Below are 13,626 nucleotides of genomic sequence, written 5' to 3'. Positions count from 1 at the left end.
AGCTCTACCTCTACGAGCCCCATCCCTGCTGAAGTCGCCAGGAATGAGCCGTAATCCAATGTCTTTGCGACGTAATTCCGCCCTAGATGTTATTTCTTCAGAACAGAAACTTCCTTGCCAGCCGCGCCATGCTGACAAGTTTGCTCCCAGTTTTAGGTAGATCCCATGAACGCGTGTCCCATGGCGAGGCGATTCTCAAGATATGTCATTTCTGGGACAAGGTGTCTCATGAACCAACAGTTGGTTCCTTGGCAGCACGAGAGGCCAAAAGTGCTGAAGCGCTGAAGCGCTGAAGCAGGAGGATCCACTATAAAACCAATCAGACGCACCAAGAGTCGTGCTGACAACGCTAGTATCAATTACATTCTCAGCCAGACAGACTCATGGCCAATAAAAGCCTGTTTTGTTGAAACTGGACCGTCGGAAAGTAACCCGCCGCAAGGCTGTCCTTTTATTGCTCAGTGCCGTGCTCTCTTCCACACCAACTTTCTCTTCTTTCCCGCTCTGCTCCAAGTTGATACTGTACCGGCGCATCTATAAATGATCTTATATTGGGAATCTGATTTATTTTCTTCAATATTTCAGCCTTGTTCCGACCATGCCTCCAAGCACAGAGCCAACAGACACCGCCACCAGCGGGGGCCGCGACGAAACTTCACCCGAGGCACGGCCAGATGCTACACCAGCCAACCCCGCAGTCGCGGACAGGGAAAGACGACGGGAGAGGAAGAGACAAGCGAGACGGAGGAGAGAAGAGGCAGGCTACATATTAAAGGATCTGCAATCCGGAGAGCGAACACTCTACCTGCAAGAGGTGCCGCGGGTCAAGGCCAGCCACTGCAGAGCGTGGGACTGCGCGATTACGAGACTCGCTCGCTCGCCGATTATCCGTTCCCATTATCGCTTTGCGCTGAAGGGTGACCGAAATATGTATTATGGGGGTATTGTGTATCGCCTTTCCTTATCTCCTTATCCCCTAGAACGGTTCTTATTCTTAACTAACTGTGTGGCTGACTGGCTGACTGACGATTCGTCCCCAGAACTCATCCAGTACTACCACATTACCTGTATCGAGCGCCTCATCCCCAATCTCGCTGAGCTCGTCGTAAACGGGCATCTAATACTAGACGGCTGGGTATCCGCGCCTCTAGGTGGCTCCATCTCCATCAAATCCTCCACCCAGGCTATCACAGACTGGTTCGAACATGGCGGACGCACGTTTGATATACAGTGTTACGAGAGGTTCAAGGCGGACCACGAGGAGTGGATTAGTGAAACCAGTTTTCGTAGTATCGAGCATCAGCTAGTGCATGAAGACGGAAGATCTGGAGTTGACTGCTACTACTGTGAGGGAGGGCCGGCAGAGCCCAGGGAGCCCATGAGGAGTGATTATTTCCCTACAGAGCCGGCGGCTATCTCGCTGAGTCGGTTGTTGGCGGTTGTCAGCGACGAGCCGCATATCGATGCGTGGTGGTGCTGGAGACGGGCGAAGAAAGGGTCGGAGACGGAAAGGGACGCCCCACTTTCTCCAATACCAGCGGTCTAGATTCAGTCCGAACCTAATGATTCAAAGCGCTTACGGCTTTTTGGCTATGTTATCGGAACAACGAAGTAAATTGTGGCTCTTAGATAAACCCTGGTCTTCTCGCCGCCAAGACTGCCACGACTGGAGATTCATGGAAAGGTAGCCTTGGGGGCCCTGGGGAGCAGATTGCCCTGGGGAATAGATTGCCCAGCCAAGTTTCCATTACTCATGAAGCGTCTGATGATGTTGAGACGAATGTTGAGGGGCAGCCGTGGTGCGTGCTGACTGCATCATCTGGGTATGCTCTATTTTTCGTCAATAATTGCTCATAAGAGTCCTTGTAGTCATTCCTTTCGAAAGAAGTTATCGCGCCTTGCACTACCACCTTGTCTACAGTAGAAATCATTCGTTTACCTACATTTCGTAGTGGCCCCCATACATCGAAACCTTGGTTTCTGGACTGCTACGGGCTAATGTGACTAACTGCCAAGATAATCGATTGCTTTCCACATAGCACAATAAGGTTCTAAATACGCTAGAAGGAGCAACGTTCCGTCTCAGAAATTTGCCGGTAGTAAACGCCCAAGTTGAAGCTAGCCAGAGTTCTAGGTGGACAATCACATTGCACTCGAGAGTTGTAAATAGCGTTTCGGAAAAAGGAGAATATATCTGCATATCCGACTCTGACAAGCATACACACATACAAATGAAAATCGCGAAAACAGTGAAGTGACGATGTGCGCCGCGTTAAAAATTCAATAGATTCAGGGCTCCTCCAACCAAATGCAGGCTTCCCGTCACAAAGCATTGAGCTCCACCAGATTCAGCAGCGATTTGTTCCGCAAGCCTTATCGCCGCTTCAATTGTTGGCTTACTCAAAACTATCGCTTCAGGATCGAGCCTGCTCCAGACCGCAGCATATACAGAGCAAAGATCGGGAAAAGGCTTTTCGGGTACCTTGAGAGTTTTGTCTAGGAGTAATTTATCAACGTGGAAACAGGGAATAGGGCTGTAGGCGGAATCTTACCTAGCCTGCTAGTTCCATCATCCCTTTCATTATATGTAGTGAAAATGACATGTTCTGGCTTCGCACCCCGTGCTGAAAGCGCATGAGCTAAACACTCCACCAATACCCTACCGTCCCGTTCCTCCGAGAAGTGGCTAAATATTAGAACACGACATCTGTACAATGTGGTTAATGGTCGACATCTCTCGTTTTCTTCCACACTAACTGACCTGCGATGATTCAAGGCACCGGTATTCTCTGAGAACCATGCCGCCGCTTGTTCGAGGCTCAAGGTATTGTGGGCACCGTCTAAAAACCAACGACAGAGGCCTTTCTCTATGATCTGGAATCTGCCACCCCAGGAAAATCTGTCGACGGCGCGAGAAATATCCTCGGCATTCAACTCGTGTCCAGGTGCTTTGACTTGCACAAATTTTCTGACCAATTCGACAGCTAGTGAGCAGTTCAATTTTTGTACTGTAACACCCAACACTTTCGAATTGTCAGGAAGTGAGGTATTGACTGAGACAAACTCCAGATGTGTCCGTTTCTCGGCCGCACGGTTCCGCAGCATTCGAGCAGCAACAGCCTCCTGTTCAAGGGAGAACGCAGGCACCCCAGTTTTGAGGATTCCTGCTTTATGCCAGGCAATGTCTTCTAGCGTAGGTCCGAGTTGTGCTACATGATCCATGCCAAGAGATGTAACCCCAGTCACAACGGGGTTTTGGACGACGTTCGTGGCGTCGTACTCTCCACCGTGGTGTGTTTCAAATATTGCCGCTTCAACATTCTCCCTGATAAACGTGTGGAACGCCAGTATTGCCAGAAGCTGCAAATATCGGGGGAGTCTAGCACCTTCTTTACCATTGGAAGGGTTCTGCGTTATGATGCGATCCCAAACTTCAAAGAAGTATCGAGCAAAAATCTCTTCCGTGATGGGTCTGTCGTCAATCTGTATTCTCTCTCTGATACATTGCAAATCAGGAGAGGTGTATAATCCAACTCGACTTGGAAAACCTGTCCTCAGACCATGCGCACGAAGGAGAGAACGAGCGAAAGCACATGTGCTTCCCTTGCCCTTCGTACCAGCGACATGAATTATATTGAGGTTGTTCAAATCAGACTCCTATCAAGAGTGAGAACAAGTACGTTGCCGTACGAGTTGACATGTATACCGTATGCCCTAGCATTTGCAGCCACTCCTCCATCCCATTCAGGCTAGGTACACCCCTAACTGTCGGGGTATTGCTCGGGGGCGCTCCAGTTTGCTGTTGGAACGTTGCGGCAGGGGTTGTCGGTCGCGCTTTTCGCCTTCGAGTCTCCAGGAGCTTGAGTGCATTCTTTTCAAGTCAGTATCGAGAGCAGTATATTGCTGGGGAGTAATACTTCATAATTACGCTTCATATTGCCAATGTGCATGGGTACCTGACTTCAAAGTCACTCCGATCATTGCTGTGACACTATCTGTGAGATTAGCAAGGTGTGATTATGGTCTCCAGTCCAGAGAGCCCCTAATCACGTGCAGGCGCCCCGTCCGGCTAAGCAGCTGCTGAGCGACCCCACTCCAATTATTCCGTTCACCAGACAAACGAAACAAGATAATCGTCGTTAGCATGTGGTGAGATCATCTCGTTCTCCAAACCTGCGCTGTTACTGACGCTGTTAACGGTCTAGATAATGCGACAGCTGTGAGCTAAAGTAAGGCCACTTGCCTGTTTCCTTTGCTCCGACTATGTCGAATCCGTCTGCCCCTCCCGAAGATTTTATCGGCGTCAATGGATCGATGGAGCCCCTAAATACTTTTGCGTCATGGTTGAGTGTAGCCGCAATGCAGGAACACTGGCGGCCCTATCGTGGAAGCAGTGTAGTGGAACAATGCAGTCACCCGGATCGGGCAACTAAGGTTATGCCTCTCATCAAGGCTGCGAACATTGAAGTGAGCTCAAAATCCCTTTGTGTCATGTTGCTTTCTTACTGAGTACACCTCTATCGCAAGACCAGGGGAAAGGCGGCATTTCTCATTCGGTGTCATGGTCCTTGCAATGAAAGCCTCGGGCCAACGAACTTTGAAACATTCCCAGGCGATCTGTTGATTTTAAACCACGGCAAACGGCTCTCATCAACTGCAGACGGGAAGCCTCTGGTCATGGGTAGATGGCTGTCGTTCAATCAGGCAGTCAATCTTGAGGTCGCCTCAGGAGAGGTTCTGTATCTGCTCGCCATTTTCACGAAGCGTTGAAGGTGTCCAAGTCAATGCCATAATGTTCGAAGGCAGAATTGTCCGCATCTTTTTCATAGTAAGATATCGCATCGATGTGGTCGAGATCAATTCTGAAGTTTTCTGTTGTCTCCGTTAACTGCATCCATTTCTTGTCTGAATTTCTTGCACATACCCGAGTCTTGCCATGTGCCTCCAAAGTCCGATGTAACGCCCGTTGGGTAAGGGTATCCTGACAGTAAAAGATTTTAGCACGGTTCCCGCAGTCTGTAAATCACACACTCGTGGCTCGCACAAATCTGTGCGTCGTTTCTCCTTTATTTCTTGGACCACCGCAGGATGGGGATATTGTGTACCTGTGACAGGTGCGTGTGCCACATTCGGAACAGGTTCCGAGAAGACAATTTGTGATTTGTTCTGGTCGGCTCCTGCCAAATTTGCAGCAGGATGGCTAGTGGCGTTTGGGGTGCTGTAACAGCGGTGTGTGGATGCTTGATCACAGGGGGCAGCTCTACTTAGTGTCTCAATCATATGAGGGGTAGACCTTGGACATGGAACATCATGCTCATCAGGTGCTTTCCCGAGTTCAACACCTCCGGTCCTAGGAGGCGATTTTTTGACCGAGCATTCTGCAAACCGCCCTTGACCAGCAACTTGCTCTTCTATCGTATTCGGTGGTTTATTGGCACCATCAGACCAGGGGAAACGCCGACGGGATCGAGGTGCTGGAATGCTCTTCTTCTTTGATAACCTTGGCGGTTTTCTCCTGCTTAAAGTCTCCACGATAAAGATAAAGTCGCGGTGTGGTTCGATGTCGTCTATGGACCTTAAAAGAGCCTGCAGATGCTGTTCTGGGAGGTGCCTGAGTAGTGTCATGACCTGCTTGTTATCTGTTGCTGCAGTTGCGAGAGCAGCTACAGCACGAACACCGCCATGGTTATAGAATTCCCCTTCCAGCGAACGTGAGTCCGTCCTCCCAGTTTTACATTCATTGACGATGGTATGTAGTCGATATGGTGTTCTTAGCCGGCTGGATTGAAGGGATCGGCGGAAACAGTCTCCTAGTTGAAGCCGAGCTAATATGCCTTCGTCCATTGGACATAGAAGAAAGGCTTCAATCAGAGCTTCAATGACGAGGCGAGGGTGCTTCTCCAAGGCGGCCTCGATCTCAAGCACATCGTCATTAAGAACTGCCTTGAGTTTGAAACCCGGCCGGGCCATTGCTTGTCTAAGGATGGTTGGCAAATCTGATTTTAAGATGTTTGGGGCAGTAAGTAGCTTCTTGGGGGATTTGACGAGGAGAAGGTGGCTTTTAGCTACTTCGGTATTGTAGAAATTGGCGGCAGCCAAAATCTCCACGTCTGAAATTAGTACTAGGCAGTATCTGAGTGGATTACTTGGCATTGTCGCAGCACTCCACGAACGCCAACGTACATCCAATATAAGGGTAGAAATATTTAACAAATGCAGTAGCCCATGTAGTCAAATTTGTTTCGATTCCCACTAATATATGTCTTTCACTTGATAATGCTTCAAAAGGTCCAAGCCACATACTGCCGTTGCTGAGAGGGATAGCCAGGCTGGTGCACATACCACTCTAATTGTTACGGTTCGCATTACAACTCCGCCGACAATAGTCTATGCTAGACTGCATACACCATGAAATTGCCTGCTTTTGTGGCTTCAATTCATTATACTTTGAGAGTGCATCATGAGTTCCTATACTTACCATTGTACTAACACATCAGTCTTTGCGTGTTATCACGTGACCACGATTGTTTGCTAATACCGTTCAAGTCCAGTCTGTACGGACACAGCTGGCGCCTTTCCACCGTACACCGCTCGGCAGATTTTATCCCCCTGGCAGGGGTCCTAGTATTAGCCTGGTTCGGGCGGGACGAAGCCGCCCCTCCCCCCCCCCCCCCCCCCCCAAGGCATTCCATTCAGGTGTGATAAAACTATACCCTGTGGTTTCTTCCGTCGGCGCTTATGGGGGCCTTCGGATTGGTGATTGCTTGTGTGATAGGTGATCTTGGCCGTATCTCTTCGGCGTATGGTGTTAGTACACGTGTCGTCCCCTGGCATAAGTGAGATGTATTTAATAGCGGATGGCCCCTTTTATTAACGTTTTTATGATGTTCTGGATGCGACTGCAAACAGTTACAACATCATTATGACGGGCGCAAATAAATACGGAATCACAGTTCTCTACGATCCTTCATCCAACAGTAGAGAGGGCAAAATACATAAGCAGGGAGATGTCGTGTTCGAGTAAGGATTTTATCTTCATTCTGTCCTTTGTGGAGAGTAAAAAGCCATGAGACAGAATGATCCCGCAACATAAGTCGAGTTAATAATGACTAGCTTGATAGTTTAGTTGCTATTCATGGCTTGAACGGCGATCCCTTCGACACGTGGACTCATCAAGACACGGGGGTCATGTGGCTGAGGGATCTCTTGCCTGAAGCATTACCTAACATTAGGATAACGACTTTTGGCTTTAATGCTCGCTTCAAAAATTTTACCGCCCAGCAAGACCTACGCAGTATATCATTGAAACTACTCACTGAATTGGCAGACATAAGATCAGCCGCAGATGTAGGAAATAAAATCAACTTGGTTGTGTTTATGATTGTGTTGCTTTTGCTAATTTGATACAAAGGAGAAAATCCGGCCCATTGTGCTCGTTTGCCATAGCTTGGGTGGAATTGTCGCAAAGAAGGTACCTGATTCCAGACTCTGAAGCTTAAAGCACTGTCTAACTCTGGCTGAAGGCTTTATTGATTGGTTGTTCTGACGAACAAGAAAAAGTGCAACAGGCAGTGTATGGAATCTTATTTCTTGGTATGTAGTTGTTCTATCGAACCCTGATGGTACTTCCTAACAACCTGCAAGGTACCCCGCATAATGGCAGCAACCTTGCTGTCATGGGCAAACTCATGGCAAACATTGTTTCAGCATGCTCGCCTCTGAGACCTCCACGCGCTCTTATTAGGGACCTACAGAAGGACTCTGAGGTCTTACTAGAGATCACAGAGGACTTCGTGAAGAGAAGAAGGACGGTACATCTCGTTTCTTTCTACGAATTGGAACTTACTTCTATCGGCCCATTCATTAAGAAAATGGTAGTCACTACCCCGAGAGTCATTCGCAGTCTTGGTGTTAACATTTACAGCAGATTGTAGAGCAGCAATCTGCAGTATTGAATGTTCCTCACGAGATCACAGTTCCTCAATTTGCTGATCACCGAAATATTGTGCGATTCAAATCTCTCCAAGATCGCTCTTTTCGTCCTGTGGTTAGCCGTCTGAAGGAATTTGCTGGCACTCTTCATGACGTCTTCACTTTGAAGAAAACGTCACATATACAAAGAGGTAGGTTACTGCTTAGTAGCATCGCTTAATGATAGCTAATGCGAATAGATCCCGCTATTCCCTTTGACATTTCAACCGTACCTTGTTCGACTCTATTTGGTAGAGCTGACATCCTCGAAACAATGAGGATGTACTTCGATCGCAACAAAGGGCAGACAAGATCGATATTTGCCCTGTGTGGTCTAGGTAAGTTATTAACTTCGTTGTCCGATGGTGGTTGCTGACTTAAGAGAAGGTGGCTCAGGAAAGACACAGACTGCCTTACACTATCTCCTCAAGAACACTTCGAAATATAAGAGAGGAGTAGCTTTTCTGAACGCAAGCTCCATTGCATCACTAGAAGCGGACTTTGATCGATTGCATGATCTTCTCCACCTTGGCGATTCGAAGAGCAAGACGACTTCTATCAAGAGCTGGTTGGCGAGACCTGAAAACACCGAGTGGCTACTTGTCTTCGATAACGCTGATGATCTAGAGTCAGTCCCTATACAGAAGTATTTACCCGCCGTCAATTGGGGCCATGTTATCATTACTAGTCGTGACCAGGGACTTATCGGGACTGTAGCCAACGAGGGTCACATACTCACACCTCTGGCGAACGAAGATGCGGTGCAGTTGTTACTAGAAAAGGCCGGTATCCAGCAACCTTCTCAAAGTGAAATTGAGGATGCCAAAACCATTGCTGAACTCCTTGGATCGCTTCCCCTGGCTCTAGTGCAGGCGGGAGCATTTGTACGCTCACGTCATAGGTCTCTAGCAGATTACCGGAGACTTTACTCGACACGCCGACAGGACCTACTCCGGTTTGTCTCACGTCTGGGAGACACGGAAAAAGCAGTCTTAACAGCATGGGAAATTAACTTCAAACAACTTGAACAAGAATCACCCGATGCAATCAGCGTTCTTTTTCTCTTCTCATTCTTAGAGCCAGCAACCATTTCTGAAGTAATTTTACACCGAGGGACCTCTTCCCAAAAAAGGTGGAACGAGTACGGTGAGGTGACGGAGATCCGCGCAGAGGACGAAGGAGTGGATGCCCGTTTATCAAGGGTTATCCAAAGTGACTTTGACTTTGACGTGGCCGTTGAGAAATTGCTCTCCTTTTCGCTCATATCCTGCAATGTTGGGCCTAATGGATTCCGAAACTTTTCTATTCACCCATTGGTTCAGTACTGTGTGATGCAGCGAATGTCGCAAACAGAATTGAACAGCTGGCGAAAGCAAGCCCTTCTACTCATTTGCCATGCATTTCCGAGGAACAGGTACATTGAGCCACTGTAAGTTATGTACGCCACACCCATTAAAGGATAAAATCTGACATGTTCACAGTAACGGAGAAATGGGAAGAGTTATATTACCTCATCTGAGCCGCGTACTTGCTGAATATGACGCTATCTGCATAGAAGATGGAGAGCAAGGTTGGTTCCAACGCGAACTCGCATCGACCCTTATTGCTGCATCACGCTTTTCAAACGCAAATTGGAAGGTTGAAGCGATAAGTCGCGCCAAAAATTTATTGGAAGATGGAAACGATCTTTACTTACATGCCTGGCTTGCGTACCGAGAGAGTTCAATCTTGAGGATGTCAGGGAAGCACGAGGAATCTGAAACCGCCTTGCAGCAATTTCTGCGTCGTGTGTCTTCTGAGGAGGAAGAGAAGTTGACACCGAGACTCAATTCGCATCGTGGTGACCTCATCATATCCTATTCTGAGAATCTGATTCGCCAGGGCAAACTCGCTGAAGCTAAAGCGGAATTGACCGAATGGACACCGCTGCATGCAAATTACTCTACTCTTGAAAGAATAACCTTACGAGCGCGAGACATAACTCTAGGTAAGGTTCTTCGCTTCCAGGGTCTGTTCAGGGAGGCTCTGGACTTGCTTGAGGGTGTTCTTCGGGGTAGTCTTCTTGACGATTTCTTTGAGGGCTCAGGTTGGTATCGAGCTCTGGTCTCTGGGGTAGCAGAGTTGCATTGTGAACTAAACCAACCATCCGATGCCGAAAATCTCCTCCTACGAGAATTGGAACCAATGAGGGAAAAAAGAACTCAGGACATCAGCACGGGCCGACGCCTGCAGTTATCACTTGCAGAAGTGTACCTGCTACAGCACAGGTATGCGGAAGCGGAATCACTTCTATTTGCCCTCCAGCGTGCGTTTTCAACCTCTGGCGCACCAGACTATACTGCACAAGTCAATAGCTTCCGTGTCTGGGTTTCACTTGCGAGGATCTCTCATTTACAGTCACACTGGGAAGAGGCGCTACCACGATGGAAAAGCGCATTGGTAGTATTGGAGCAGATTGGACTTGGGGGAGGTTTTAACGCTGGCATTGTACGATGTTCAATTGCTCACATACTTTTGATGACTGGCCGTGAAGTTGAAGGAACGGAAACACTCCAAGCGGCAAAGGTAAATCTTGCGTCAGAACCCCGTGTCTTCTGGATTGCTGTGTTCAATTCACAATGGTGTGACTTCATCCTAGGCCGCGTCAGGCCGTGAAACAAGACTGCATAGTTGTACTCTACAAGCGCAAGGAAATGTTACACTTTCCTGAGTTTAATTTAGAGTACTGTGTTTAATGAATATGCCGCGTGAAGATAGACGTATTACACTCAATACATTAAAACATCGATACATGAACACCTGATAAGATCATAAGATTATTAGACAGACCAACAGTCACGTGCCAACACTAATAGTAATCCCTGAATGACGCCGGAGTATATGACCTCCACCCCACACTACAACGGTTTGAACCACAGCCCTAGGCGACGATAACCCACATGACCGGGACATCCTACTAAAGCCAAGTACTAGGAATTATTAGGCATCAGTACTCTTGCGAATACAGGCGTTTGTGGGGCAAGTACACTGGCTCTAACTAACAGTGACTAGTTGGCAGTGCGTCAACAGCTTGTTGCAGCTAGCACCTTCAGCTATTTAGAAGGAACCTCGTTCACCACTGTTGATCATGGCATGGATTCTGTGTATGCATATGATACCCATATCAAAATTCACCATCTTCCAAACGGGCATTGGATTACAAATAGCGATACTTCGTTGATAACTCGGAAAATTCTATAGAATCTGGTGGTTGACCAGGTACAGTCACTCCTACTTTCTCTGTTGACTTTGAAACGGCAAATATTAATTCATGCTTGTAAGAATCTAACAAAGCCATAACTACAGAAATTTCGTCACGTTGCTTTAAAGAGATTGCGACTTCAATGAGAGGATAGAAGTGGGTTTTGTATGTATTAATCTTGGCAATAAAGTCCAAACTCTCTTGGGTCCTGGCTTTTGGATATATGTTACAACCGTATATTTGTTTGGATTGTTACTTATATATAGCTTGTTTGTGGCATGCTTCGGATCTGTCTTCTAAATAGTGCATGGCATCTATCGCAAGTTTCACGAGTTGTCGGCGTAGTAGGATATAATGCCATCAGGAGATAAGCAAGGGGCTTCTAGGGCGACGGGGTCAGTCAGTCTTTAGCTAGTTAAATTGAGCAGCTCTACTGGCTGGGAGGTCGGGAACATGTCGCCAGTCATGTGGTAGCAGACCCTACGCCAATAAGAACGGGCCTTTACCCTCCAGTGCCTTACCTAATCTCTCTGTTTCACTTGTGGGTAGCTCAAAATCCGAGGTTCCTGTTCCACCTTCCCTCAAGAGATACCGGCTGTCGCCGTTGTCGTTGGATACCCTACACTCTAGCAGACTAACGATGGGCTTAGGTCCATATCTCACCTATAATGGTATGGACTACGAATGTATAATGTGTGAAAGGACTTTTGTTTCTCTTGATGCGCTCTATGACCATTGCAGACAGACTTTACGGCATGAGTGGTGTGAAAGGTGCCGCCGAGTGTTTGTCTCAAAATCATCTAAAATCTCGCATCTTCGAACGTCCAACAGACATCACTTTTGTCCATCTTGTCCTAAACCAAGAGACTTCGAGTCCAGAGAAGAGCTCGAAGACCATTTAGTGGACAATCATCACGTTTGCCTCGATTGCAACATACATCATGGTTACGCTGGGCAACTCCAAGAACACGTCGTTACCCAACACCACCTTTGCACATTATGCGATCGCTATTTTAGTAATGAGAACAATTTACGAATGGTACGTGCACTTTTACTAGTGTGAGCCAAGTATGAATAGTGCTAATAGTATGTCTCTTCAGCACCAGCAGAGTCACCAGGCGCGAACCATGGAATGCTACGGCTGTTACCGGACTTTCAGATCACTTTCCGGAATGTTTATCCACTTGGAGGCTGAGAATTGCCCGTCAAGTACTACTGAGGAGGAGGTTGACAATATAGCCCGCGAATTTTACCAAAGCTGGAAGTACAGAATTTCTGAGGATGGAGGGTGGCTATACAAGTGTCCAAGCTGTGATAAGGAGTTTTCAAAACTATCTGCGCTGTACCAACATGCTGAGGATGTCCCAATGTGCTCCTCTCTTGTCAGTGGACATGGTTGCCTGGCTAAACTGGAACAATTCATGGCACGCAGTCTACAGCAGCTAATATATCCTTTCTTGTTGTGCATTTCTTATGGTGCAAAATATACGATTACTTCCTTATCTTTGCGCCTGCAGTCATCCCAGTACAACATACACAGGACACAGATGCGCCGTTCCACCAAATCGATGCACCATAAGGATGATCTAAGAAGCGTGGCGTAGAGCTAAATATCCCGTTGTCTCATTGCTGTATGATGTACAAGGCAAGATTTGTTCCAAGGACATCTTCATTTCTTGGCCTAACATTAATTGCTTTGTTCGGACCTACGCGCAATCCCACTACACCGGCGACCGGGTATTTTCCGTGCGGGGCCAGCGTCTGTCATACTGTTGTTGCAAAGTTATAGGCTAGATGTTGCCCCTCCTCTAATGGGAGGGGAATCTACTTGGTGGTTGTCTCAATCATGCCAATGATTAACAGAGCAAAGACTTTAATGCGCTGCATAGCCTTGGATAATGGAGCCCGACATATCCGGGCGCTCCGATTAGACGTGCTGGGCCAGTGATCCACAGAAGCTATTTTCGTTTGAACTGCTGGAGTACTCGGCCAAGTTGGCAGGGTCAAAGCGCCGCCAGGATAAGCGACACGTTGCACAACCCCTTCGTTTACTTGCTGAGCTGTAAGTCCCATGAGTCAAACATGTGTTAATCTTTCCAACCCGACTGCCTCACTCTAATTTTGGTCAGATATGAGTGGTTTCTAGCAGATCAAAAGCAGAATACTTTCGAGAATCTTATAACCTGCAACCCTGTAAGCAAGAGTGCGCAGATGCGTAGTGACAGTACCACAGATGTGGTAACCATACAGACCATGCCACAACAACACTACCTATGGCTTTCTATCAAATGGGCAATTCAGTCGCCAAACTACTTTCCACTTGAGAGCTAGTAGCATCGAAGAGCTGAACACCAACTATGACAGAGAATGGACAGGGTCCGCGGCTCACTATAAGAACCAAGGTCGCAAACTGC

The 13,626-nt window shown here is 47.6% G+C and overlaps 6 protein-coding genes across 6 annotated transcripts; 3 read left to right on the top strand and 3 right to left on the bottom strand.

The window, feature by feature from the left end:
- Positions 1 to 598: 598 nt before the first annotated feature.
- On the top strand, positions 599 to 1,546 carry BDQ94DRAFT_163937 (uncharacterized protein; the record flags this gene model as incomplete). Its single annotated transcript, XM_026769848.1, has 3 exons — positions 599 to 697; positions 731 to 941; positions 1,041 to 1,546. The coding sequence occupies 3 exons, from the start codon at positions 599 to 601 to the stop codon at positions 1,544 to 1,546; spliced, it is 816 nt and encodes a 271-aa protein (XP_026620092.1).
- Positions 1,547 to 2,009: 463 nt separating this feature from the next.
- BDQ94DRAFT_154612 (folylpolyglutamate synthase) lies at positions 2,010 to 4,060 on the bottom strand. The gene is made up of 5 exons (XM_026768321.1): positions 3,918 to 4,060; positions 3,707 to 3,871; positions 2,762 to 3,657; positions 2,553 to 2,707; positions 2,010 to 2,496 (listed from the first exon to the last, which is right to left on the bottom strand). The coding sequence occupies exons 1-5, from the start codon at positions 3,948 to 3,950 to the stop codon at positions 2,273 to 2,275; spliced, it is 1,473 nt and encodes a 490-aa protein (XP_026620091.1). The 5' UTR covers positions 3,951 to 4,060; the 3' UTR covers positions 2,010 to 2,272.
- An 824-nt stretch (positions 4,061 to 4,884) lies between these two features.
- BDQ94DRAFT_163935 (uncharacterized protein) lies at positions 4,885 to 5,970 on the bottom strand (the record flags this gene model as incomplete). The annotated part of the gene is made up of 1 exon (XM_026769847.1): positions 4,885 to 5,970. The coding sequence occupies one exon, from the start codon at positions 5,968 to 5,970 to the stop codon at positions 4,885 to 4,887; it is 1,086 nt and encodes a 361-aa protein (XP_026620090.1).
- An 894-nt stretch (positions 5,971 to 6,864) lies between these two features.
- BDQ94DRAFT_122774 (LipA and NB-ARC domain protein) lies at positions 6,865 to 10,762 on the top strand. Its single transcript, XM_026763808.1, has 9 exons — positions 6,865 to 7,020; positions 7,122 to 7,347; positions 7,412 to 7,471; positions 7,524 to 7,593; positions 7,645 to 7,874; positions 7,928 to 8,123; positions 8,172 to 8,309; positions 8,359 to 9,400; positions 9,453 to 10,762. Exons 1-9 carry the CDS (start codon positions 6,923 to 6,925, stop codon positions 10,624 to 10,626), a joined length of 3,234 nt encoding a protein of 1,077 aa, XP_026620089.1. The 5' UTR covers positions 6,865 to 6,922; the 3' UTR covers positions 10,627 to 10,762.
- Positions 10,763 to 11,852: 1,090 nt separating this feature from the next.
- BDQ94DRAFT_163933 (uncharacterized protein) lies at positions 11,853 to 12,791 on the top strand (the record flags this gene model as incomplete). The annotated part of the gene is made up of 3 exons (XM_026769846.1): positions 11,853 to 12,251; positions 12,313 to 12,643; positions 12,730 to 12,791. The coding sequence occupies 3 exons, from the start codon at positions 11,853 to 11,855 to the stop codon at positions 12,789 to 12,791; spliced, it is 792 nt and encodes a 263-aa protein (XP_026620088.1).
- A 208-nt stretch (positions 12,792 to 12,999) lies between these two features.
- BDQ94DRAFT_154601 (uncharacterized protein) lies at positions 13,000 to 13,301 on the bottom strand. The gene has a single exon (XM_026768320.1). It carries the CDS (start codon positions 13,283 to 13,285, stop codon positions 13,037 to 13,039), a length of 249 nt encoding a protein of 82 aa, XP_026620087.1. The 5' UTR covers positions 13,286 to 13,301; the 3' UTR covers positions 13,000 to 13,036.
- Between the last annotated feature and the right edge of the window lie 325 nt (positions 13,302 to 13,626).

The sequence above is a fragment of the Aspergillus welwitschiae genome, assembly GCF_003344945.1.
Source record: "Aspergillus welwitschiae strain CBS 139.54b unplaced genomic scaffold BDQ94scaffold_70, whole genome shotgun sequence".
NCBI classification, from domain to species: domain Eukaryota; kingdom Fungi; phylum Ascomycota; class Eurotiomycetes; order Eurotiales; family Aspergillaceae; genus Aspergillus; species Aspergillus welwitschiae.
Note: the sequence above shows the minus strand (reverse complement) of the source record. Positions and strands in the feature narration are given on the sequence as shown.

Bases quoted from the DNA above. Each gene is read 5' to 3' on its own strand.
- BDQ94DRAFT_154612 (XM_026768321.1), bottom strand. From the start codon at position 3,950: ATGCACATTGGCAATATGAAGCGTAATTATGAA. The intron at 3,872-3,917 runs GTATTACTCCCC...TGACTTGAAAAG, and splicing joins ATATGAAGCGTAATTATGAA to AATGCACTCAAGCTCCTGGA. The intron at 3,658-3,706 runs GTATACATGTCA...CACTCTTGATAG, and splicing joins TGCAAATGCTAGGGCATACG to GAGTCTGATTTGAACAACCT.
- BDQ94DRAFT_122774 (XM_026763808.1), top strand. From the start codon at position 6,923: ATGACGGGCGCAAATAAATACGGAATCACAGTTCTCTACGATCCTTCA. The intron at 7,594-7,644 runs GTATGTAGTTGT...ACAACCTGCAAG, and splicing joins GTATGGAATCTTATTTCTTG to GTACCCCGCATAATGGCAGC. The intron at 8,124-8,171 runs GTAGGTTACTGC...TAATGCGAATAG, and splicing joins AACGTCACATATACAAAGAG to ATCCCGCTATTCCCTTTGAC.
- BDQ94DRAFT_154601 (XM_026768320.1), bottom strand. From the start codon at position 13,285: ATGGGACTTACAGCTCAGCAAGTAAACGAAGGGGTTGTGCAACGTGTC.